The following is a 21,538-nucleotide window of genomic DNA, read 5'->3' as shown; positions in this document are numbered from 1 at the left end:
ACAGACAGAAGAGACAGACAACAAAGAGACAACTATAGATATGTTGGCACTTGGATTGATTGACAAATTTAGATAATTTTGTCATTGAGGTGAAGAATCAGTGATAGTTGCATTCCAGAGCTTCCTCTGCGAGAAATGTTTTTACAAAGGCTGATAATCCAGTTACAGTTTCAGATATGGGTGTAAAGGTGCTGCTTTAAGATAATGTTTATCTTAGTTTCAATTCATCACATATAAAAATCAGAATCACTTTGGTCCTTTTCACAATAATCGAGCATAAGAGATATACAAAAACTCAGTGGTATAATTTATAGCTTATAGTTTTCAACAAGGGCCTGGTAACATATTTGTGACTAACCTATCGACTTCCTATGGGCAATGACAATTTTTTCATAGTAAGAAAATAGTGGACTACAGGAATTTAGTGTGCACTCACATCAGGCCAAAATAATCTCATGCATATGTTGAGAATGACATTACAATAATTAAAACATGTTATCCAACCCTCTTTTTTCTGTAGAGTGCTCATTATCACCCTCGTTTCTAATATTTTCACTCTTTTTGATTTTAAGATTACTAACCAAAAAGAAAACTAATTGATCTTCTTTGGGGTCAGTGGGGTTAATGAGCAGAAGGGAGTGTAGCATAGCAACCAATGTCATGACCCTAAAAGGGCTTTTGCCAATCACAGTTCTAAACCATTGTGCTTTGTTTTAATTTTTTCTCTCAATGGGAAATCCATTTCATTTTATTTCTGGGCTCCTACAGGATGATTGATAGCCAAACATTCATTTACTTCATACCAGGAATAACATTAAAAATACTAATTATAAAGTTTAATTTCTTGGCTTTTAAATATTTTTTTTTTGAAAATGCAGGCAGAGATACACAAACAACAATTTATATCTGCATAATTCAGGAAAATGTATAAAATGTAAATCTTTAAATGCAAAGCAAGATCTGTTTTATAAAGTGATCCATAAGGGAAATTAAGTTTTGTAGCCTTCAAATGTCAGAAAAAAAGCTTTTGATCCCTTAAGGCAAGCATTTTTGAGATTCAGTTCCACCACATAATTATGATCGTTTTCTTAGTTACATTTTCTAGTTCCCTGCTGGCTGTTTTTCTATATAAACTTAGTTTTATTTCCAATTATATCATTATAGAGAAGAGTATCAGGTTTAATTAAATAAGAACATGAAAATAATTATCATTCCTTTATCTGTATAAACTAATTTGGCTACCTAAGGTAGACTATCCCATAAAGAAAAATGTAATTCTCTTAGTCCATCAATTAACTATAAATAAACCCTAGTGCATTTATAAATTCTCACTCATTCATATTTTCTTTCACTTATTTCTTGATGTATGTTGGCCTTCCTTTCTTTCATTTTCAAATAAAGATTTATTAATCATTTATTATATAAATCATTTGATATGTGAGAGGATGTATGGATATAGTTTCTATTGACATAAAAATGAATTAATTACAATCCTGACCTTAAAATAAATGTGTAAAACAGTTAAATTATTTCAAATCAAATACAAACAAGTCAAATAGCTGTTTATACCAAATAATGACTTCATTCTACTTTAGAGTCCATGTAGACATATATATTTATATTTACTTGAAAAGTGAGCATCAATTTAAAGTCATTTAAGCTAAATTAAGCCATATAAGTCTGAAAATCATTTTTATTTCTTTCTAATTTTTTTATAGTTTTAGATGGACAGAATGCCCTTATTTTATTTTATTATTATTATTTTTTAATGTGGTGCTGAGGATTGAACCCAGCACCTCAATGCATACTAGGCAAGTGCACTGCCACTGAGCTACAGCCCCAGCCCTCATTTTTATTTCTTAAGTGATTTCTTAATACGTTGTGCAATGCCCATGGAAATAACTGCTTTGTGCATATCCTTAAATCATATGGGTACTTACCTGTATGACACTGTCTCCCGCACTCATGTCTGTGTATACATAGACATCATAGGATATTTCTGGGAAGGTTGGAGTATTGTCATTTGCATCCATCACTCGAATATTGACAATAACTGGCTCGCTTTCTTGTACTCCATCAAATGCTGTTATCTTTAGAGGAAGAAAAATACACTTAATAGAGAACTCATGCAAGTATAAATAGTACAGAATCCACTCTTACAACTTAATGAGTTTTTAATAAGTGATTTACAATTTTAAAAGGGTAATAAGATGTTTTGTTGATGAAAGGAAGTAATAAAAATATATACGCATATATTCAAGTTTTTTAATGTACTAAAAAGAAATTAGTAAGGATCCTGTTCTACTTTCAACACATTCCAATGCAAGCACATTTTAAATAAGGGGATATGCAAAATATCTTGGAGGCTTAAAGTGAACCAATAACATTACTGATTCCTTAGAGCTAAATACAAAATAATCCTTAAAAATTAATTGGAACATATTCTTCATGTTTAGGTATTTTAAATATAATATTGTGTAATATTACAATATAATATCTACTTTTTACTGGAGCATTTTAATTATACAGAACAATGGGTTTCTCTGCAGCATATCTGTACATGAAAATAACATAGTTGACTCATATCCCTGCCCCCATTCTTCCTCCTTGCCCTCCCTCTTACTCCTCCACCCCTTCCTCTTATTTAATAGTTTCTACTATTTTCATATTTTCTTTTTTCCCCTTAGATATAATAGTTACTTTCATAGTTAACATTAACATATTTTTATCAGACAAGAAGTTAGGTACACTAGATATGTTAAATTATATTGTACAAATTCACAAAACGATAATTTTAAAGGACTCACTAACATTTGTTACTAGTGATTACAGTATTAAAAATTTGAAAACTCAATAATTATTAATGTGTCATTGGATTAATTTAGTTTCTCTGTTAATGTCTCTTTCAAGGACCTATTGGATATTTATTTCTTTCATTTGTACAGTGGTGGGGTAGTGGTTGCAGAACACTTTGGTAACAGAAAACAAGTTTGGAAAGATTGTAAGCATGATGGAAAAAGGAATGCAAAATATAATATACTAAAAATTTTAAAAATTGATCCATTTTTAATAACTATAGTATATATATATATATATATATATATATATATATATATATATATATATATATATATATATATATATATATATATATATTTATATTCTATAAATGTGTAATAAAGGGGTTCTCCTTGATTTTTCTCCACTTAAAAAAAATAATTGAGAATGTGTGACAATCAATTCTACAAGTATCAGACATCCATTCTTGTGAGAATGGCTTCTGGAATCAACTATGTGTCTAATAAGGTTTAGACACATAACTAATTGTCAAATAAGATTTTCTAGAAATTCCAGTCTTTTGTTATGTAGGCCTGTCCAGAAAGAAATCCCAAGTTCAATAACTTGCATCTATTATCTGTTCATCTTTTCTTACACTTTATTGAAGGATCTGACATAGTTTTTAGATCTGTACTTATCTCTTAAACCTTATTATACTAGTCCGTGTGTGTTTGTGTGTGTGTGTGTGTGTGTGTGTGTATGTATGTGTTTCTACTTCATGATAAATATGTGCAATCACAACTTTAATAATATTCACTCCCCAACCTTGATTAATCAACCCCAACCCACGATTTCTCCATGCTATTGACATTTGGGCCAGATAGTTTTTAGTAAGGGGTGTTTGGTGTGTCATAAGATTTTCAGAGCCATATTTTGTATCCACCCATTAGAGGCCAGTAGCACTCCCTTCCGTTGTGACATCCAGAAATGCCTCCATATGTAACAAAACATTCTCTGAATGTAAAAAAAATATCCTCAGTTGAGAATTACTAGCTTAACCCTATGACAAAATTGAAAATACAACAAAAAGTTTAAGACAGGATTATTTGGTGAATTCTAGTTTATATTATTAATTTTTAGTGTATGGTGAAGACTGAAGAAGTGTTTTCCTTTTGTGGGGAAAATATTAATGTAGCTACACAAATTTATGCACTGAAAAAGGTGAGATACATATGAAGAATTTTTTGCAATTGATATTTTCTTCAACATTACCTGAAATATTTAAGTTTTCTCTTCAAATCATAGACCTTGTCAATTTTAACCAGACATCTCTTTCCATTTCAAAAAGACAGAAGACATTTACATGCATATATATGAAATTTTTTACCGAAAATGTGTAAGTTTGCTGTTCTTCCCTGTCCACTGGTTGCAGCAGGGTGAGGTAGCGAGTGACACCAGTCTGCGTGACAGTGAAGACTGATGTGTAATCATTCAGAAAAAGGTGAAGCTCTGGGTCTTTTGTCTTAAAAAAAAAAGTTCATTATTGAAAAGTTGATTACATAATGTGGCTATTAGTTTAATTACCTAAAATTAATTTTTAATGTTTGTTACAAAAAATATGTACAACTATATTAAGATTTACTAAGAAAAAAAAGAGATGTTAATAGATATTTACTCATGAATAATCTAAGGTGGTCAAAAAATGGTGACCCGTAGTATGAAATGCAGAATATTTTAAAATATGTACTAGAAGACTGGAAATGTAGCGGAGAGGTACAGAGGTTGCCTAGCAGGAACAAAAGTTCAAGCCCTCATATTGAAAAACTATTTTAAAAGAAAAATATTGCTGTAATTAATATCAAAAAACAAGGAAAAGAATAAAAAGAATAAAAAGCAATCCAATTGAACATATTCTTACTTACTACTTAATATCAATATTTTCCATAACTTTATTGGATTCAAGAAATAAGAAATAAATGTAAGAAAAGGAAATTGGGTCCCAGAAGTTTAGTTATAAGATTTTACAGTTCCTTCATTTGTAGTAATAAACTGCTCATATCTTGTTCAAGGTTTAATGTAAAATAGGAATAAAATCAGTTATGTATTATTCATTATCCGTAAATATCATGCTTTCTCCTCATTTTACTATTGCAAAGTTTTTTCAAAGGGAAACATAACACTTATTTTAATTAAAATATTTCAGATTTTTTTTTTAAAATAAGAATTTAACACAGGTATCTATTAAGAGAGCCTGGAAAAAATGATAATGCATATTGAGGTTCAAGCATATTCAAAGGTTCAAGAATAAGAGATAATTAACTTGGCACAGAAAATTCTTCACAATTTTATTGCCAACCCTGAATGATAATTATTCTCTGCAATTCAGAGAAAAAACAGATATAAAGCAAGGACACTTGGATTGGTATATGTGTAGTGGGAAGGGAAAGCAGGTGGGGCAAACAAAAGGTGAATATTGAGAGAGTGGAATATGAGGAAGACTATGAAAAATAAAAATGTATAATACCGGGAGCTAAGGTATCTGTATGGATATGATACCTTTTAAAATACTATGAATAGTATGATGTGAAACACAGTTTCATAAGAAAGAACTTTTTTCCTAAGTCTAGTATCAAGGACATAGGACAGAGCAGAGAGTAACAGATTGTTAAAAAAATATTCATTTGGAAATAAAACCAGGATTCACATTTTTAAATTTTCTATGTGAATAAAGAAAGTTGTAAAGCCCATTAATACAATTAAAAGTGGGTACACTTTAAGCCACACTATACTTTAACTTATAAAAATTTTCAAAACTGAAATCTGTATTTCTTTAAACAATTTAAAATGAATAATTTCATTTGAACCTGAAGTTATGCATTCATAATATCTCATTTTATGGTAATTTCTGTGTCCATGATTTTGATTTAAGGTCAGTGTGCTACATTTATCTCCAAATAATGCAAAAATTAATGCTAAAGGTAATAGCTTCAATTAGTCTGCATATTACAAAGTAGTCACATACATTAAAATACAATGGGCAAGAGATCTTACAATCTGATATTTTCAAACAGGTATTTCAGACATTTGCATTTTAATGTCATGAGATCAATTTAAGATATGGATAGAAAGTGGGTTATTTTGAATAATCAAATATGATACTCAATTTTTAAAATATAATTATTTATTTATAAAAGTAACGTTTTGAACCACATTCTAGAAGATTCTCATTATTTTGTTACACTTCACAGTCACGATGAAATTCAATTATTACTTCAAAGATGATCAAAAATATTAGCATGCATCAATATCAAAATAAATAGCATATATTTTTCCTCAATTTTCTTAACATCACAATAATGCATCTAATACACTTCATGTTACTAAAAACTTTAAGGTCCAGTAATACGTAGTAGCAAGTTTTGCTATGTGGCTTCTTTACTATTTATTTTTTTCTTTTTGTACAAATCCCTTATTATTTCTTTACTTATTTAATACTTTAATTATCTTTTAATTTCTTTTCTTCCATTCAACTGTAGCCCCTACCAAATTAGCTAGATATATTCCTTCCTATACTCATGAGCTTTTTAAACATTTGAATGTTGTTGTAAGCGACTGTGTGTATGTGTGTGGCTATAGTCTATTGCGGTATGTCACAAAGGGAATCATTTTGTTTTATCAATTTTCTGAAAATCCTAAGATTTCATTGTCAAATGTTTCTATTTAAAATGATACACAAATTTGATAATCTATAAAGTGTCTCATATTGCATAAAAAAGATATTAAATATCTTTTGATAATTTGTTTCTCAACTTCTTGACTTCTCTTATAGTAACTAGCAAGAGATCAATAAATACATCCTCTAGGATTACAGATTGTTATTTCTTAAAAAAGAGATAATGTAATATATAAAATTAGAAGTATACATGACCTTTCATAAAACATTTTAATTTATTTTACACAGTTAATCTATGATTGAAATAGAACTCTTTGATATTTATATTTACTTAAAATAGTAGATTTTATATGTATGTATGTATGTGTACATACATACACACTTAGATGTATATATAATACACAGATGCTATTGGTGAGTATCTTGATGTTTAAGTACAAAAACTTAAGACATATTTGGAAATTTTCAGCAAAATATAATTCAAAGTTTAATATTTTAGCTTGATTTTTAAAAATAATACCACTTTCAAGAGTGATATGAGTGTTTCAGAAAGTATATTATGTTTTTATGCATTTTGTGAAAATTTTATGTAATATTAATATCAATCTTCAGTGTTCATGCATTGACATCAACAAAACTATTGTTTTGATTGACAGTATTTACAGTGATTTTGCTGCTCTTGACAAGTTCAGTTATGTAAAAAAATTAGTAAGGAACAATGTATATATGAAGTCAAATATCCTTCGTTCAAACCCTTTATAACTTTAAATCTTTCATTGACAAACTGCATCATAATATTCAGTTTGTATTTCATAAACATATTAGAACTTTATATTCCTATAATAAATGTGCTAAGTTCAGTCAACATTTGTATATATATATAACACATTTCAATTCATAGTTTTAAGTTTCATAAACTGGGATACAAGTAGAAAAATAATGATAGAGAATACATATTTTGTAGTAGTTGTGTCTGTTGGATTATTTAAAATGAATGGTAGTATTCTAAATCAATATATAAACAGATAATTGATTAAAATCATTTTCTTCTGTGACATAAGGAAATACTTACTATAGAATATGCATTTGGTATGTACTAAAAGCATGACTTATTACTACATTGACTTATATATTATTATTTGAGAGTAAAATAAATTCTGACACACACTCAAAATGACATAAAAATGAATATAAATTTAAATACATGTATAAAACCATAGTAAAAAATACATGAATGTAAAATAAGCAAAGGCATCCCATTATTTAGAATTCAAATATGACATTAGTGAATTTTAAACCAATTTAGAGTACATAATGGGAATCAAGACACTTCATCACACACACAAGAATATATGCATGTTTTTACATGTGCACATAAATCTTCTTCACATATGTACATATGTGCATATGTATGTATACTTACCTAGATACATGCATATATAGGTACAAGCATAACAGGAAATGACAAAAAATTTCATCTAATATGAAATTTTAATTAATTAACAAGTAGTTGCTGAGGTACCTAGTTCAGAAAAGTTCAATTTAAAATTTAGTCTTTTAGAAAGAATGCTGTAATGAATTATTAATGTCTGTAATAGACAAAATGAATAAATAAATAAGCAATCTTTATCAAAATTCACAATGAAATTACAAACTACAAAATTTCATTGTGAACTACAAATTTTCATGGTATAATAATCAATAATCAATAATATGATGTAAATGTGCTTAAACATTCATAAAGCTTTTTTTAGATATATGTATAAATGATAGTGAAGTTATACTAGAAAAAAGAAAAAAAAAAAAGAAATTAACCACAGCAATGAACAGTCACAAAATCAGCGCCTAATACCTACAGGAACTCCACCAGGTGGAACCTATATGCAAATTAGATATGAAAAAAATATAAATATAAATAATTACAATTACAACATGATACATAAAATGTACACTAGTAAGAGAGACAAATCAATTTTTCCAATGTCTAAATTCACAACTTTTCTCAAAATACATGTAACATTTTTCTTATTATTGTGACATACATATTATGTAACAATGATATTTATTACAAGTATTTATTTAAAGTACCTAATATCTTTAAGAATATATTGAGTTTATTTCTAAGTAAGATATCTGTGTCTTGAAACAATAATACTTTATGGAAATTAACTTACATAAATGGATGAATGGTAAGTAAACAATTCTCTTTTTACCAGTCAAATGGGTGATCTCTACACTATTATTTTCTAAATGGAATTCAATAATCAGTTTTTAGTTGTTCTGACACTATAAACATGGCAGTCTCATATCTCCTTTTTACACACCTTGTACATTACCTAGTACTAGTTTGAAACTATAATGTGGTAAGAGTCCTTTAAAAATCATAAATATGAATGATTCATAAATATTATGCATACAAATATAAATCTGTATATGTCTATGTGCATTTATACAAAAAAAACCCCACTGGCATAAGTGTTGTTGGTTTTTTTTTTTTTTCTGTACTTTGCTTTTTTCGTTTTACTATAACTCTTAGGATTCTTTCAAAGTCAAAATCTCCACTGTGAAGAAAATCATAACTCTTCAATCCCTAACAACATTTCTTAAACTTTTGTGCTCATTTTCTAATTAATTGAAGAAAGAAGTCCAACTTGATTTTTGGACCTATTAATTCAAATTTGTCACTCCTTAGTATCTGCCCTGTTAGAGCTATTCTTAAAACAATTCATGGGAGCCTAGCCCTGCAGTGACCAATTCTGTTTTTACATTTGAGCTTAATTTACAATTTTATTGGTGATACTGGCCTAAGGTGACATGTCTCTTTCTTCTTAAACAGTTTGTCCCTATGCTGATTATTTTCACTAATTCTGGCTTTCATTAGTGTCAAGATTTCACCATGAAGCAATTTTTTTTTATTGTAAAGAAAAACCACCTTGAAATATTCTTGTTAATGCAGATTTTTAAAGATCCTAGCAATGAACTAATGTATGTCACAAAAATAATGAATGTTTGGTCAGCAAAAAGAGATGATTCAGAAGAACGTAAATTCATCTTCAAACACATTAGTGACTATTTCACAGATTTATTCTATGCTCTGGTAAATTGAAATTTTAAGAAAATATGTGAGTTCCAAGTAGATTGGTTTCATAGCAATATGAGGAAGAACCATCTCAGAATTGAATTGGCCAACCATGGAATGGGCTATATGCTAAATTATGGAATTAATTAACTTAATATCATTATAATTTTTGAATCATATATTAGATATTATCATTTATTCAGTCATGTCTGAATTTATCATTAAATTGAAGAACTATTAAAATCTATCAAGTGCTGAAAACTGTGGTAGTGTTCAGGATACATATGTTATTAACATATAGGACATTTTCCCAAGAAATTTAAACTCCATGAGGGAGAAAGACCCACATTACAAAGTTGGATGAGTCATAGAGACATGCACTGTGAGGGTGTTTGCAATGCAAATTGGGCAATGAATGCCCTGAAAGATTTCTGTGTAAGGAAATGTCTAAGCTGAATTATAAAATCATACATTAAATATAAGCTATCCATGCTGCTCTGGATAAAAGAAGATGAAAGTTTTCAAAACATAAAAATATGTAAAAAAATTAGGTAAAACATAGCTTGGTGAATGCAGGGAACTACAAGTAATTGATAAGTGTAGTGAGTAAAGCAGAAGTATCAGAAATTGAGGATGAAGAAACGTTCAGGATAGCAAATATAGAATGTACCTGAACTCGAAGCTTTTCCTATAAGGAAATATGTGTCATGAAGGTGTATTTGAGGAAAACTCTGGTATAGATTTTCTATCAAGTCCACACATAATATGACTATCACTAAGGGAATAAAGTACTCTGATTTGTACAACCTGGACCACTTTCCACTCATGCAGATAGGGTCAGTTCCACAAAGCCAGAAGACAACGATGGAAGAGTGGTCATGTCTATAGCCACTGCCAGACTTGAGTCGATCCATTGCCCCCAATGTGTTTTCTTTAAGAGAGTACCAACATATGGCATAAACTCCCCCTAATCACACTCTTGGGCCACTGTCATGATTTTCATTTTCACTGGGTAACACCATTATTTTTTTTCCCTATCAGTAATTATGTAAAACAGTTTTTAATTTATATTAATACAAAAGATTGCCCCGGTGACTTAGCAAACCCCAAGTGAAACATTCCTGTTCTATTATATACTGAATTGCTGCAAACTGAAAAAGAACAGTTACTGAATTCAAACACATTTTTAAAAAACATCTTTAGTATGGAATTAAATCATTATAATGATTTTGTATATCCTGTATTCTATAGTTTATGTAGCCATATCTTTGTAACATTTTTATTAAAACAACATAAATATAAGAATAAGTATTAACAAAACAAAAGGAAAAAATGCATATTTCACTTACATCTTCTATGTCTTTGTCCAGAGCTACAATTCTTAGAGGAGTGGTTAAATCTATATTGTCAGAAATGGTTGCTCCCACTGGGGCAGATTCAAGGATGTAGCCTTGATAGCTTGGCATTGTGAAATAGGGGCTCTGGTTGTTCTCGTCCAGTATTTCAATGTGTAAACTGGCAAAGGCAGGGAGGGGATGGCCATTGTCTTGCTCAGCCTTAAATAAAAACCAAAACATTTAAAAAATTGTGTTAGGATACCCTTCTTGTGTGACACTTTTCTTGCTGTATATATGGATTTTTTTAAACTAGTACCATTACAAAAAAAAAAAAAAGAAATACATTAAAGATCCATTAAAAAACATAAATCAGGAAACAGAAGTACCAGGCTTATTGTTTGAGCCTCTATTTTCAATCCAGAATATATATATTTTTAAAAAATACTGCAATTAATTATTATAACATAAAGAATGATGACTGTTTAAACATAGGTTCACAGAACATAAGAAGTAAGGCATTTCAGTGCCTTGCTGATGAAATATTTAAATAAAAGGGAAAAAAAAGGACTATAACCTTAACAAAATACCACACCTATTTTTGTCTTTTCCAAGTCTTCTTGTTTCACACTGTAGTCATAATGTTTCTGTAACCTCAAAATTCAGCTGTTGAAACCCTAACACCCAAGGTAAAAACATCAAGAGTTGGAGGTTTTAGGAAGTGATAATAGCAGAATCTTCATTAATGAAATTGTTGCCCTCAATAAAGAGGTGCCAGAAAACTCCTCTTTTCTCCTTCTACCATGTGAGACACAGCAACAATGCCCTTTGTGTGAAGAATGGGCAGTCACCAAACATCAAATCTGCCAGTGCCTTGATCCAGAACTGTGAGAAATAACTGTCCATCATTTACAAGCCTCATAGTTTATATAATTTTGTTATACCAGCCGCAACAGACTAAGATGCGCCTCAATTTATAATTTTATGTAAAATTAATAGATTAAAGATATATTTATTACCAATTGAAAGTTCTTAAAAGTATCCTATAAAGAGATAATTTCATCATAATATTTTAATAGCTATAAAATTTCAAATATTATTACAAGAATTATGTCATTCAATTATACCTGAGAAAATTATATTAATTTGTATGTATAAGTTTGCTTTCTTTTTAAATTTAAGAAATTTACAAAAATTTCACTTCTAATAATTTTTCTTAGGAAGTCTGTATATGACCATTCTTTGAATGAGGAAGCATCAAACCTAGACTCTGCTTTTCTGAAAAGGTGTGTTTTACTACATAGGAATCTAAAGATTTAGTATAAGAGAAGATTTTATCACCACTGGTTTCTAAAAAAAATCTCCTTTAATGGTTAGGAGAAAATAGCACTACAATTTAATAGTATATAGATTTATTGAAATGCATTCAACCTTTCTGTCATTAATTTATATCAATATGTTTTTTTCCCACTTCTAAAATAGTCCATTTGAAATAAGCACAAAGTTAAGGTCAATTTTTCTAATATTAAACACTAGAGTTTTTCTAGGTAAAAAATGACTTCCATAATTCATTTTTATATAGAGAAACTCTAGTGTTTATAAGTAGTTCAGACCAATAGTTTTACTTATTTTTTTAATCCAGAGGAAAGAACTGAGAATATTTTTTACTTTTTTCTAATTGTGATTTAATATTTTCAACAATTAAGAAAATGGATAGCAAACCATAGTGTTGTTTGGTAAAACTGGTGACTTTGGAGCAATAAAAGTCACAATACATTTCACTTCTTATGATTATTCATACTTAAGATATGTTAAAATATTGGATAGTAATTATTACTTTAAAAATAGGAATGAAATAGGAATTAGATTGTTCTAAAGAATCTGAGTTTTATTTTTCCTTTCATGTAATCACTATAGTGAAATACTATGACATAATGCATCGACAAAATTTACATGTACATTTAAGTATTCTTATATTTCTGTTTTGATGTTGAATATTACATAGTTTGTATATTTAAATTAGTTTCTGGAAGAATGGCAAGGTCTTTCATGGAACCAAAAGTTTATGAGCTCCTGCTGAACCTTAAGAATAGTAATAGAAAAATGTGTGGCTTTCTCTGAAATTTTCACACATGATCATGTGTGCTACCGATACATCATTTTGCAGAGGACCTTTTTGCATCCAGCAGTTGTGATTAATATGTGTTGAATCATAGATATTCCTCTAGGAACTTCCTCTGCAACATCAGAAATTTTCAGACAGCTGAGCAGGACAAGAAATACAGTTTGGGACAAGAAACTATGTTTTTTTTTTTTGGATGAAGTAAAAATAATTGTTCCAATGTGCAGTTCCAACTTGCACTGCTGAAAGCTGAACACTTTGCCTGATTCTTACAGATTTTTAGCAGCTCACACATGAAAGTCATTATGAATAGTGGGTTTTTTTCTGTCTCTATTTCATGTGTAATTATTTTAATAGCCATCATGTCATGTCCAGGATATTCTTACCATGATATAAAAAGTCACAAATTTCATATTTGTCCGCTTACCCCAAAAAAGGAACACAAATCAAGTTATAGTGGGTAAGGAGGAAAAAAGCCACAATTGTATAATAACAAAAGGAGCTTATATTATACATTCAGATAATATGCCATTAATTTTTACTGCCAGCTGTGAAGCCAAGAAAAACATACTGTTCTCATGATGAAAACAAAGTGATTCAATGAAAGCAAAAAATAAAACTCAAATTAGATTATTTAGAACAATCTAATTCCTATTTCCTCCATCTTTAAAAAAATATCATATATTAGTCCAGCTTTTATTACCCTAAAAATAGCTCATTGCAATAATGCCTAATAGTTTTTAATTCTTACTCCATGTTTTTGGTTTATTTGAAGTGTTCCAGAGTGACAACTAGATATCCCTCTCCAAATACTATGTTCTTTGTTTTAAATTGGTTTTCATTTGTGTATTGTAGTTAGACATACTAGTGTGGTTCGTCTTGTATTATTAATACATAGATAACACATTTTGCTCCATTTGGAACACCAGTATTTGCCATTTTATTCCTCTTCTTCCTCACCAGTTTCTCTCCCTAATTGTTCTTTCTTCTATTTATTTATTACTCTTTAATTGGTATACTGTAATTATACATGAATGTGGAGTTCATTGTACACTCATATATGCACAGAACAGTATGGCCAATTTCTTTCCACATTTCATCCCTTTCCCATCCCTCCTCCCTCACCCTTCATTCCTTTCCTCTACTCCACATTATTCCCTCTACTTTCATGGGATTCCCTCTTGTCATCCATCCCTCTTATTTTTTATTCTTTATTTCTCTCTAGTTTCCACATATGATAGAAAACAAAGCCCACATTCTTAATCTCTATTGCGTTTTGTCTTTCTAGAGGTAAAACACATACTTCTGTACTGGTACAACACTAGAAAGATTAGCTTTATGTTCTATGCTGGGCAGCATGTAAGAAACACAAAGACCTTGGGCTGAGGTCCAGGTCTCATGAGGTATAAGTGACTACAGAGGAAAATTAACTACAAGTTTCTCATATATATAAAATGCAAATGAATATCCAAAAGTAAGATTAATGGGAAAAATTAGTGTCAGAAATAAGAGTAACATAAATACCTCTACTTGAAATAGAAGTAAAATGTAGAACTTAAAACAAATTAATACTATTTTACTTACATTCTTGAGTGGGCCCTTCTATCAAAATTCTTATCTCCCCTTTTCTTCTGAATTAGGAAAGTTCTAAATATCTCACTTATTCTGTTCCATTGCAATCATTAGTGAATGACAGGAGGAGTATATAAAATAAGGACAAGTGAAACAAAGTGGTATTTTAAAAATTTAAGCTAATAATTTATTTCTCAAAGTCTATGATTTCCATTTGAACATTATATTTAAAAAACAGAATCGTTTTTATTATTATTTTGGAGAAATTCTAGGCATGAATCCCACTTTTAGTAATGGGACCAAAATAAAACTAAAGCCAAAACTGCAGACATATAACAAGAACATTATTTACGTATCTTGGAGAGCAAAACATTGAAAGAGACAATTCCATTTTTAGTATTAAAACAAGTAAGTGTTGAAAATTTCTGAGTTCCTTGCAGCAGATAACTGAGATTACAGAATAACTATTTTCTGGCTGGTTAGTGGAAAGCAATTTAACAAATTCTATGATATGAAATATGAAATGTTTTGACTAGATACAATAATTTTTAAAGAGAAAATGGGAAGACTATTAAGACAAGTAAGTAAATTCTAGAAAAGACACAATAAATCCGTTTTTCTTATGAAGTCAGGAATTATTCATTTTCTACTTAAAGAATTGACTTTTGGGGCTGGGGATGTGGCTCAAGCAGTAGCGCACTTGCCTGGCATGTGCAGGGCGCTGGGTTTGATCCTCAGCACCACATACAAATAAAATAAAGATGTTGTGTCCGCCGAAAACTGAAAAATAAATATTAAAAAATTCTCTCTCTCTCTTCTCTCTCTCTCTCTTTAAAAAAAAAAAAAGAATTGACTTTTTAGGTGTTCACCTTTGTTTACACTTAATTTTTTTCCATTTAATCATAAGCTTTAAAAATGTTAGTATTATGTTATCTCCTAACTTACATATCTAGCTTGGACCTTTCCTCTGAGTTATAGTCTATATCCAGCTGTATACTTAATAAATCAGATTGGATATCTAATAAACAATTTGTAAGCACTCCAAAAATTAAGTTTAGATTTCCCTTCACAAACCTGACCCAACCCATCTTTTCCATTTTCATGGTAGTTACATACAGTGACTCAGGCCACAAACTGTAGAGTCATCTTTACTCCTTGCTTCTTTTCACACCACACATCTAATTTATGAGGAAACTATTGATTATAAGATATCGACAGGATCTAAGTACTTCTCTCATCCTCCTAATACCACCTTCATCCAACCTACTATTACCTGTTACCTAGATTATTATATTTTCTCAGTCAGGTACTATCCTTGATCACTGTTCATTCTTACATTGCAGCCCAATGAGTTTGTTAAATAATAGCCAGATAATGTCACTTCTTTCCCTAATACCCACAACTGATTTCCAAACTTCCCAGGCCCTACAAGATCTGGCTCAGATTGATTTTATTATATTCATTTTCTTCTCTCTTAATGTACTCTGACTATATTGTCTTGGTGCTGCTCTACTGAACCAAGATGCATTATCACCTTAGAACTTTGTATTGGCTGTTTCCACTATTTGAAATGTGGTTCCCATAGATAGTCACATAGATTAAACACTTTTTTTTTTCCAACTTGGCTCACTTTGATCACCTCTTTATTTCATATTTGCACATCCCCCCTTTCCCATTGTTTTTAAATTGGTGAATTATAGTTGTACATAATAGTAGGATATGTGCATATTCATATATGTACATAATATAGTAATTTAATAATCTCTTTCCCTAATACTTATTCTGTATATCCCTTTTACCCTCTCTCTGGTCCCTTTCCTCTATTATATTAATATCCCTTCAATTTTTTGTAAGATCTCCCCACCTTTCTTTTTCTTTTTCTTCTCTAGCGTCCACATGGGAGATAAAATGATCCTTGACTTTCTGAGTTTTGCTTATTTCACTGAATATAATGTTCTCTAGTTCTATCCATTTTCCTGTAAATGACATATTTTTATGGCTGAATAAAACTCCATTGTGAATATACACCACATTTTCTTTAACCATTCATTCACTGATGGACACTTAGACTGCTTCCATAGTTTTGGTATTGCAAATTGTGCTTCTATACACATGACTATGCATGTTTCATTATAGTATACTGACTTTAATTCTTTAGGATAAACACCAGAGTGGTATAGTTAGATCATTCCTAGGTTTTGAAGAACCTTCTTATTAATGTCCATAGTGGTTGTATTAATTTACGATCCCACCAACAGTGTAAAAGTGTTCCTTTCCCACCATAGCCTCTCCAGCATTAATTATTGTTTGTATACTTGACGCCTACATTCTAACTGGTGCGAGATGTAATCACAGTGCAGCTTTTGATTTGCATTTCCTTAATTGTTAAAGATGTTGAAAAAATTTTATATATTTGTTGGTCATTTATGATTCTTTTTTTTTTGAAAAGTGTCTGTTCAGTATTGCTTCCCTTGTAAGATTAAGGATTGCAAGATACTGTCCTATGGTCCCTGATACATGCTAAAATTTCAACAAATAGTAATTCCTCTACTAATAATGTTCTCAGGCATCTATTCTATAAAAAATTACCTTAAAAAGTGTCTGTTTAGTTCATTTGAACTTTTATTAATTGAATCATTTGTTTATTTTTGGAGTTAAGATTTTTGAGTTCTTTAAATATTCTGAATGATTAATTTTCTTCAGAAGAGTAGTTAACAAAGACTTTCTCCTACTCTATTGGTTGTTTCTTCACATTCTTAACTATTTCTTTGCTATTCAGAAGCTTTTTAATTTGATTACATCACATTGATTGACTCTTGTCATTATATCCTGTACTTTAGGAGTACAATTGAGAATGTCATTGCCTGTGCCTATGTGTTGGAGTGCCAATGTTTTCTTCTGGGAGTAGCATAGTTTCTGATCTAATTCCCAAGTCTTTGATCTGTTTTCAGTTGACCTTTACAAAAGATAAGAGGTAAAGATCTAGTCTCATTCTTTTACATATGGATAAGCAGTTTGTCCAGAACCATGTGTTAAAAAGGTTGTCTTTTCTCAAAAAGATCCTTCTTCAAGGATCAGATGACTGTCTGGGTCAGTTTGTGTTTGTGATTTCTATTCTGTACCATTAGTCTCTATGTCTGTTTTTATGCCATTGCCATGAATTTTTGGTTACTCTGTAATATAATTTGAAGTCTGGTGTTGTTATGCCTCCAGCATTGCTTTTGGGGCTTAAAATTATTATCACTCTTCTTAGTCTTTTATTCTTCCAATTGAGTTTTAAGACAACTTTTCTAGTTATGTGAAAAATGGCATTGGTATTTTGATGGAGAGTACATTGAATCTGTATATTGCATTTGGTAGTCTGGCTATAATAAATATTAATTCAGCTTCTTCATGAATATGGAACGTCTTTTCATCTTCTTTTGTATTCTTCAATATTCTATAGTTTTCATTGTATAGGCCTTTAATTTCCATGCTTAGATTTTTTCCTAGTGTTTTGTTTTGAGGCGATGGTAAAAGGGGTTGTTATCTTGATTTCCTTCTCAGCAGATTTAGTATTGGTGTATAAAAGGGCTGTTGATTTTTGGATGTTGATTTTATAACCCAATATTTGCTGAATTTGTTTATTAACTCTAACAGTCTCCTGGTGGAGATTTTTGGATATTCTCTGTATAGAAGATCTTCATTTGCAAATAGTGATAATTTAACTCGTCCCTTTCCTATTATCATCCCTTTTACTTCCTTCTTTTGCTTAATTGCTCTTGCTATAATTTTTAGTACTATATTGAGTAGGAATGGTAAAAGTGGACATCATTGTCTTGCTCTAGATTTTAAAGGAAATGCTTTCAGTTTCCCCTATTAACTGTAATGTTGAATTTTGGTTTGTCATATATACCCTTTATAATGTTGAGGTGCATTCTATCCTGAGTTCCTTCAGTGTTTGTATCATGAATGGGTACTGTTCGGTCTAAGGCTTTCTCTTGATATGACTGTGATATTTGTTCTCAGTTCTGTTTTGTGGTAAATTTTATATATATAGTATCCTTATCTGGTTTTGTTATAAGGATGATACTGACTTTTTAGAATGAATTTGAGTGTTCCATCCTTTTCTATTTCATGGAATAATTTGGGAAGCACTAGCAGCTTTTTTCTTTAAAGGTCTAGTATAATTCAGTTGAAAATCCATCAGGTCTTTGCCTTTTTTCTGTTGGAAGGCTTTTTATTATTACTTTTATCTCATTACTAGTTATTGGTCTACTTAGGCTTTCAGACTTCTCTTGATTCTATTTTTGCCGGTCATATGTGTCAAAAACTTATCTGCTTCTAGGTTTTCCAATTTATTGAAGTAAAAGTTTTCAAAATAGTCCCTAATGATCCTCTGGATTTCTCTGATATTTATGGTGAATTCTCATTTTTCATCTATAATTTTAATTAATGTTTTCTCTCTTTTTATTTTGGTTATTTTTGTTAAGGACTTATCAATCTTGTTTATCATTACAAAGTACCAAATTTTCATTTCATTGATTATATATTTTTATTCTCAAATTTATTAATTTCAACTCTAATATTTTAAAATTTTCTTTTTCTACTTGTTTTGGAATTGATTTGTTCTTATTTTTCAAGGGAATTGAGATGAATCATCTAGTTTTTTATTTGGAATTTTTCTGAATTTATTATGTAGGCACTTATAACTACAAACTTTCCTCTTAGAATCACCTTCATAGTGTCCCAGCGGTACTGATGTTTTACAACACTTCTTGTATGATTATAAGAATTTTAAAATTTGTCCTCTGATTTCTTGTATCACACATACACTATCCAAAAGTATATTATTCAATCTTCATGTGTTTATATAGTATTTGTAGGTTTTTTTGTATTGATTTGTAATTTAATTCCAATATGTTCAAATAAGATGCAATGATTTTTTTTTAATTTCTTAGGAGTTGATTTGTAGTTTAAAATATGATATGTTTTGGAGAAGTTTCCATGATCTGTTGGGGAAAAAGTATATTTGGCTGCTATTGAATGAATATTTTATAGATATCTGTTAAGTCCATTTTATTTATAATATTTTTTAAGTCTTAAGAGTCTATACTGAGTTTATGTCTAGATGCTTATCTATTGGTGAGAGAGGGTTATTGATATCACCTAGTATTATTATACTGTGGTCCATCTGAGGCTTTAATTGGAGTAGTGTCTGCTTTATGTGATTAGGTGCACCAATGGTTTGAACATAAACGGTTACTATTGTTATGCCTTCTTATTGGATTTCTCCCTTTACCTTTATGAAATGACCATTCTCTCTTCTGATTAATTTTGGTTTGAATTCTACTTTGTTGGATATGAGAGTGTCTACTCCTGTTTGTTTTGGGGGTTCCATTTGTATGGTATCAATTTCTATCCTTTCACTTCATCCTGTGGCTCTCTTTACCTGTAAGGCAACTCTCTTACAAACAATATATAGTTGAGTCTTTTTTCCAATCCATCTGCCAGTCTGTCTTTTAATTGAAATGTTAAGAACATTTACATTAAATAATATTATAGAGAGATAATTTCTGCCATTTTGAATTATTTCTAATGTTTGATTTAGTTTAGCTTTTTTGTTATTTTTTTTAGCTACTCTTCAAATGAGATTTGTCCATTTGTATTGCCTCAGGTTTGTTTTTGATTTTTTTCTGTGCGAAGTGTTTCTTGAAGTATTTTTTTTTGTAGTGCCTGCTTAATTCTCATGAATTATTTTAGTTTCTGCTTACCTTAAAAGTGTGTTATTTCGTTTTTGATTATAAAGGATAGCTTTGCTGGATATAATAATCTTAATTGGCAGTTATTTTCTTTCACAGTTAGGAACACATCATTCCAAGCCCTCCTGGCTTTTAGACTTTGTGCTCAGAAACTCGAAGCCTAGCTTCTAAATGTGACCTGACAATTTTCTCTCAAGGCATTAAACATCCTATCCTTGTTCTGGATGTTAGGCATTTTAATTTCAATGTGTTATGGAGAGATTCTTTTTGACATTGTCTATTTGGGGTTCTGAATGCCTTCTGTATTTGGATATATATCTCATTCTCAAGATTTGGAAAAATTTCTGTTAATATTTCCCTAAAGAGTTTATCCATGTCATTAGCCTGTGTCTCACAATCCTATTGAATCCAGTGATTCTTAAAAATGATCTCCTAATGTTGTCCTAGAGTTTTTGTATATCCTGATCATGGTTATTTTTTTTTCTTTAATACAGTTTGAATCTTTATGGGTACCCATTTTGCCTTTCATCTCTGAGACTCTTTATTCACGTTCTTCTCTATTAGAAAGGCTCTCACACTCTTGTTTGTTTCTTTGGCTGTGAGGAATCCTTTTAGTTGAATACCATCCTGTTTGTTGATTTTTGATTTTATTTATTGCACTTTAGGTGTCTTGTTGGGAAAGTCAGTTGCTATGCCAACATGTTGGAGTGTTGGACTTATATTTTCTTCTTATAGGTGCACGATTTGGGGTCTAATACCTAGATATTTATCTGCTTTGAGCTGAGTTTTGTGCAGGGTGAGAGATAGGGGATAGATTAATTTTACTACATATGGATTTCCAGTTTTCCTAGCACCATTTGTTGAAGAGGTTATATTTTCTTCAAGTATGTGTTCAGTGCCTTTGTCTAGTATGAGATAACTACATTTTTGTGAGTTTGTCTCTGTGTATTCAATTCTATGCCACTGGTCTTCTTGTCTGTTTTGGTGTCAATATTAATCCATTTTTGTTACTATAGCTCTGTAATATAATTTAATATCTGGTATTGTGATGACTACTTCTTCACTTTTCTCAATAAGCATTGCTTAGGCTATTCTGTGCCTCTTGTTTTTCCAAATGAATTTCATAATAACTTTTTCTATTTGTATTAAGAACATCATTGGAAATTTGATTGGAATTGCATTGAATCTATATAGTATTTTTAATATAATATAATCTTTAATCTTTTAAAATATAATCTT

At 30.1% G+C, this 21,538-nt stretch overlaps 1 protein-coding gene across 16 annotated transcripts in view; it reads right to left on the bottom strand.

The window, feature by feature from the left end:
- The window catches only part of Pcdh15 (protocadherin related 15), a 746,672-nt gene that overhangs the window by 300,867 nt on the left and 424,267 nt on the right, over positions 1-21,538 (bottom strand). For 14 of the 16 annotated variants that reach the window (XM_071610757.1, XM_071610756.1, XM_071610753.1 and 11 more), the window contains 3 exons: positions 10,880-11,086; positions 4,166-4,300; positions 1,941-2,090 (listed from right to left, as the gene is read on the bottom strand). In XM_071610757.1, coding sequence (XP_071466858.1) covers positions 1,941-2,090; positions 4,166-4,300; positions 10,880-11,086 — 492 coding nt within the window. Of the gene's footprint in view, positions 1-1,940; positions 2,091-4,165; positions 4,301-8,307; positions 8,329-10,879; positions 11,087-21,538 lie in introns of all 16 variants that reach the window. The other 2 variants (XM_071610752.1, XM_071610751.1) reach the window with 1 other exon arrangement.

The sequence above is a fragment of the Marmota flaviventris genome, chromosome 4, assembly GCF_047511675.1.
Source record: "Marmota flaviventris isolate mMarFla1 chromosome 4, mMarFla1.hap1, whole genome shotgun sequence".
Classification (NCBI taxonomy): Eukaryota; Metazoa; Chordata; class Mammalia; order Rodentia; family Sciuridae; genus Marmota; species Marmota flaviventris.
The sequence above is the reverse complement of the archived record's forward strand: the minus strand, read 5'-3'. Positions and strand labels throughout refer to the sequence as shown.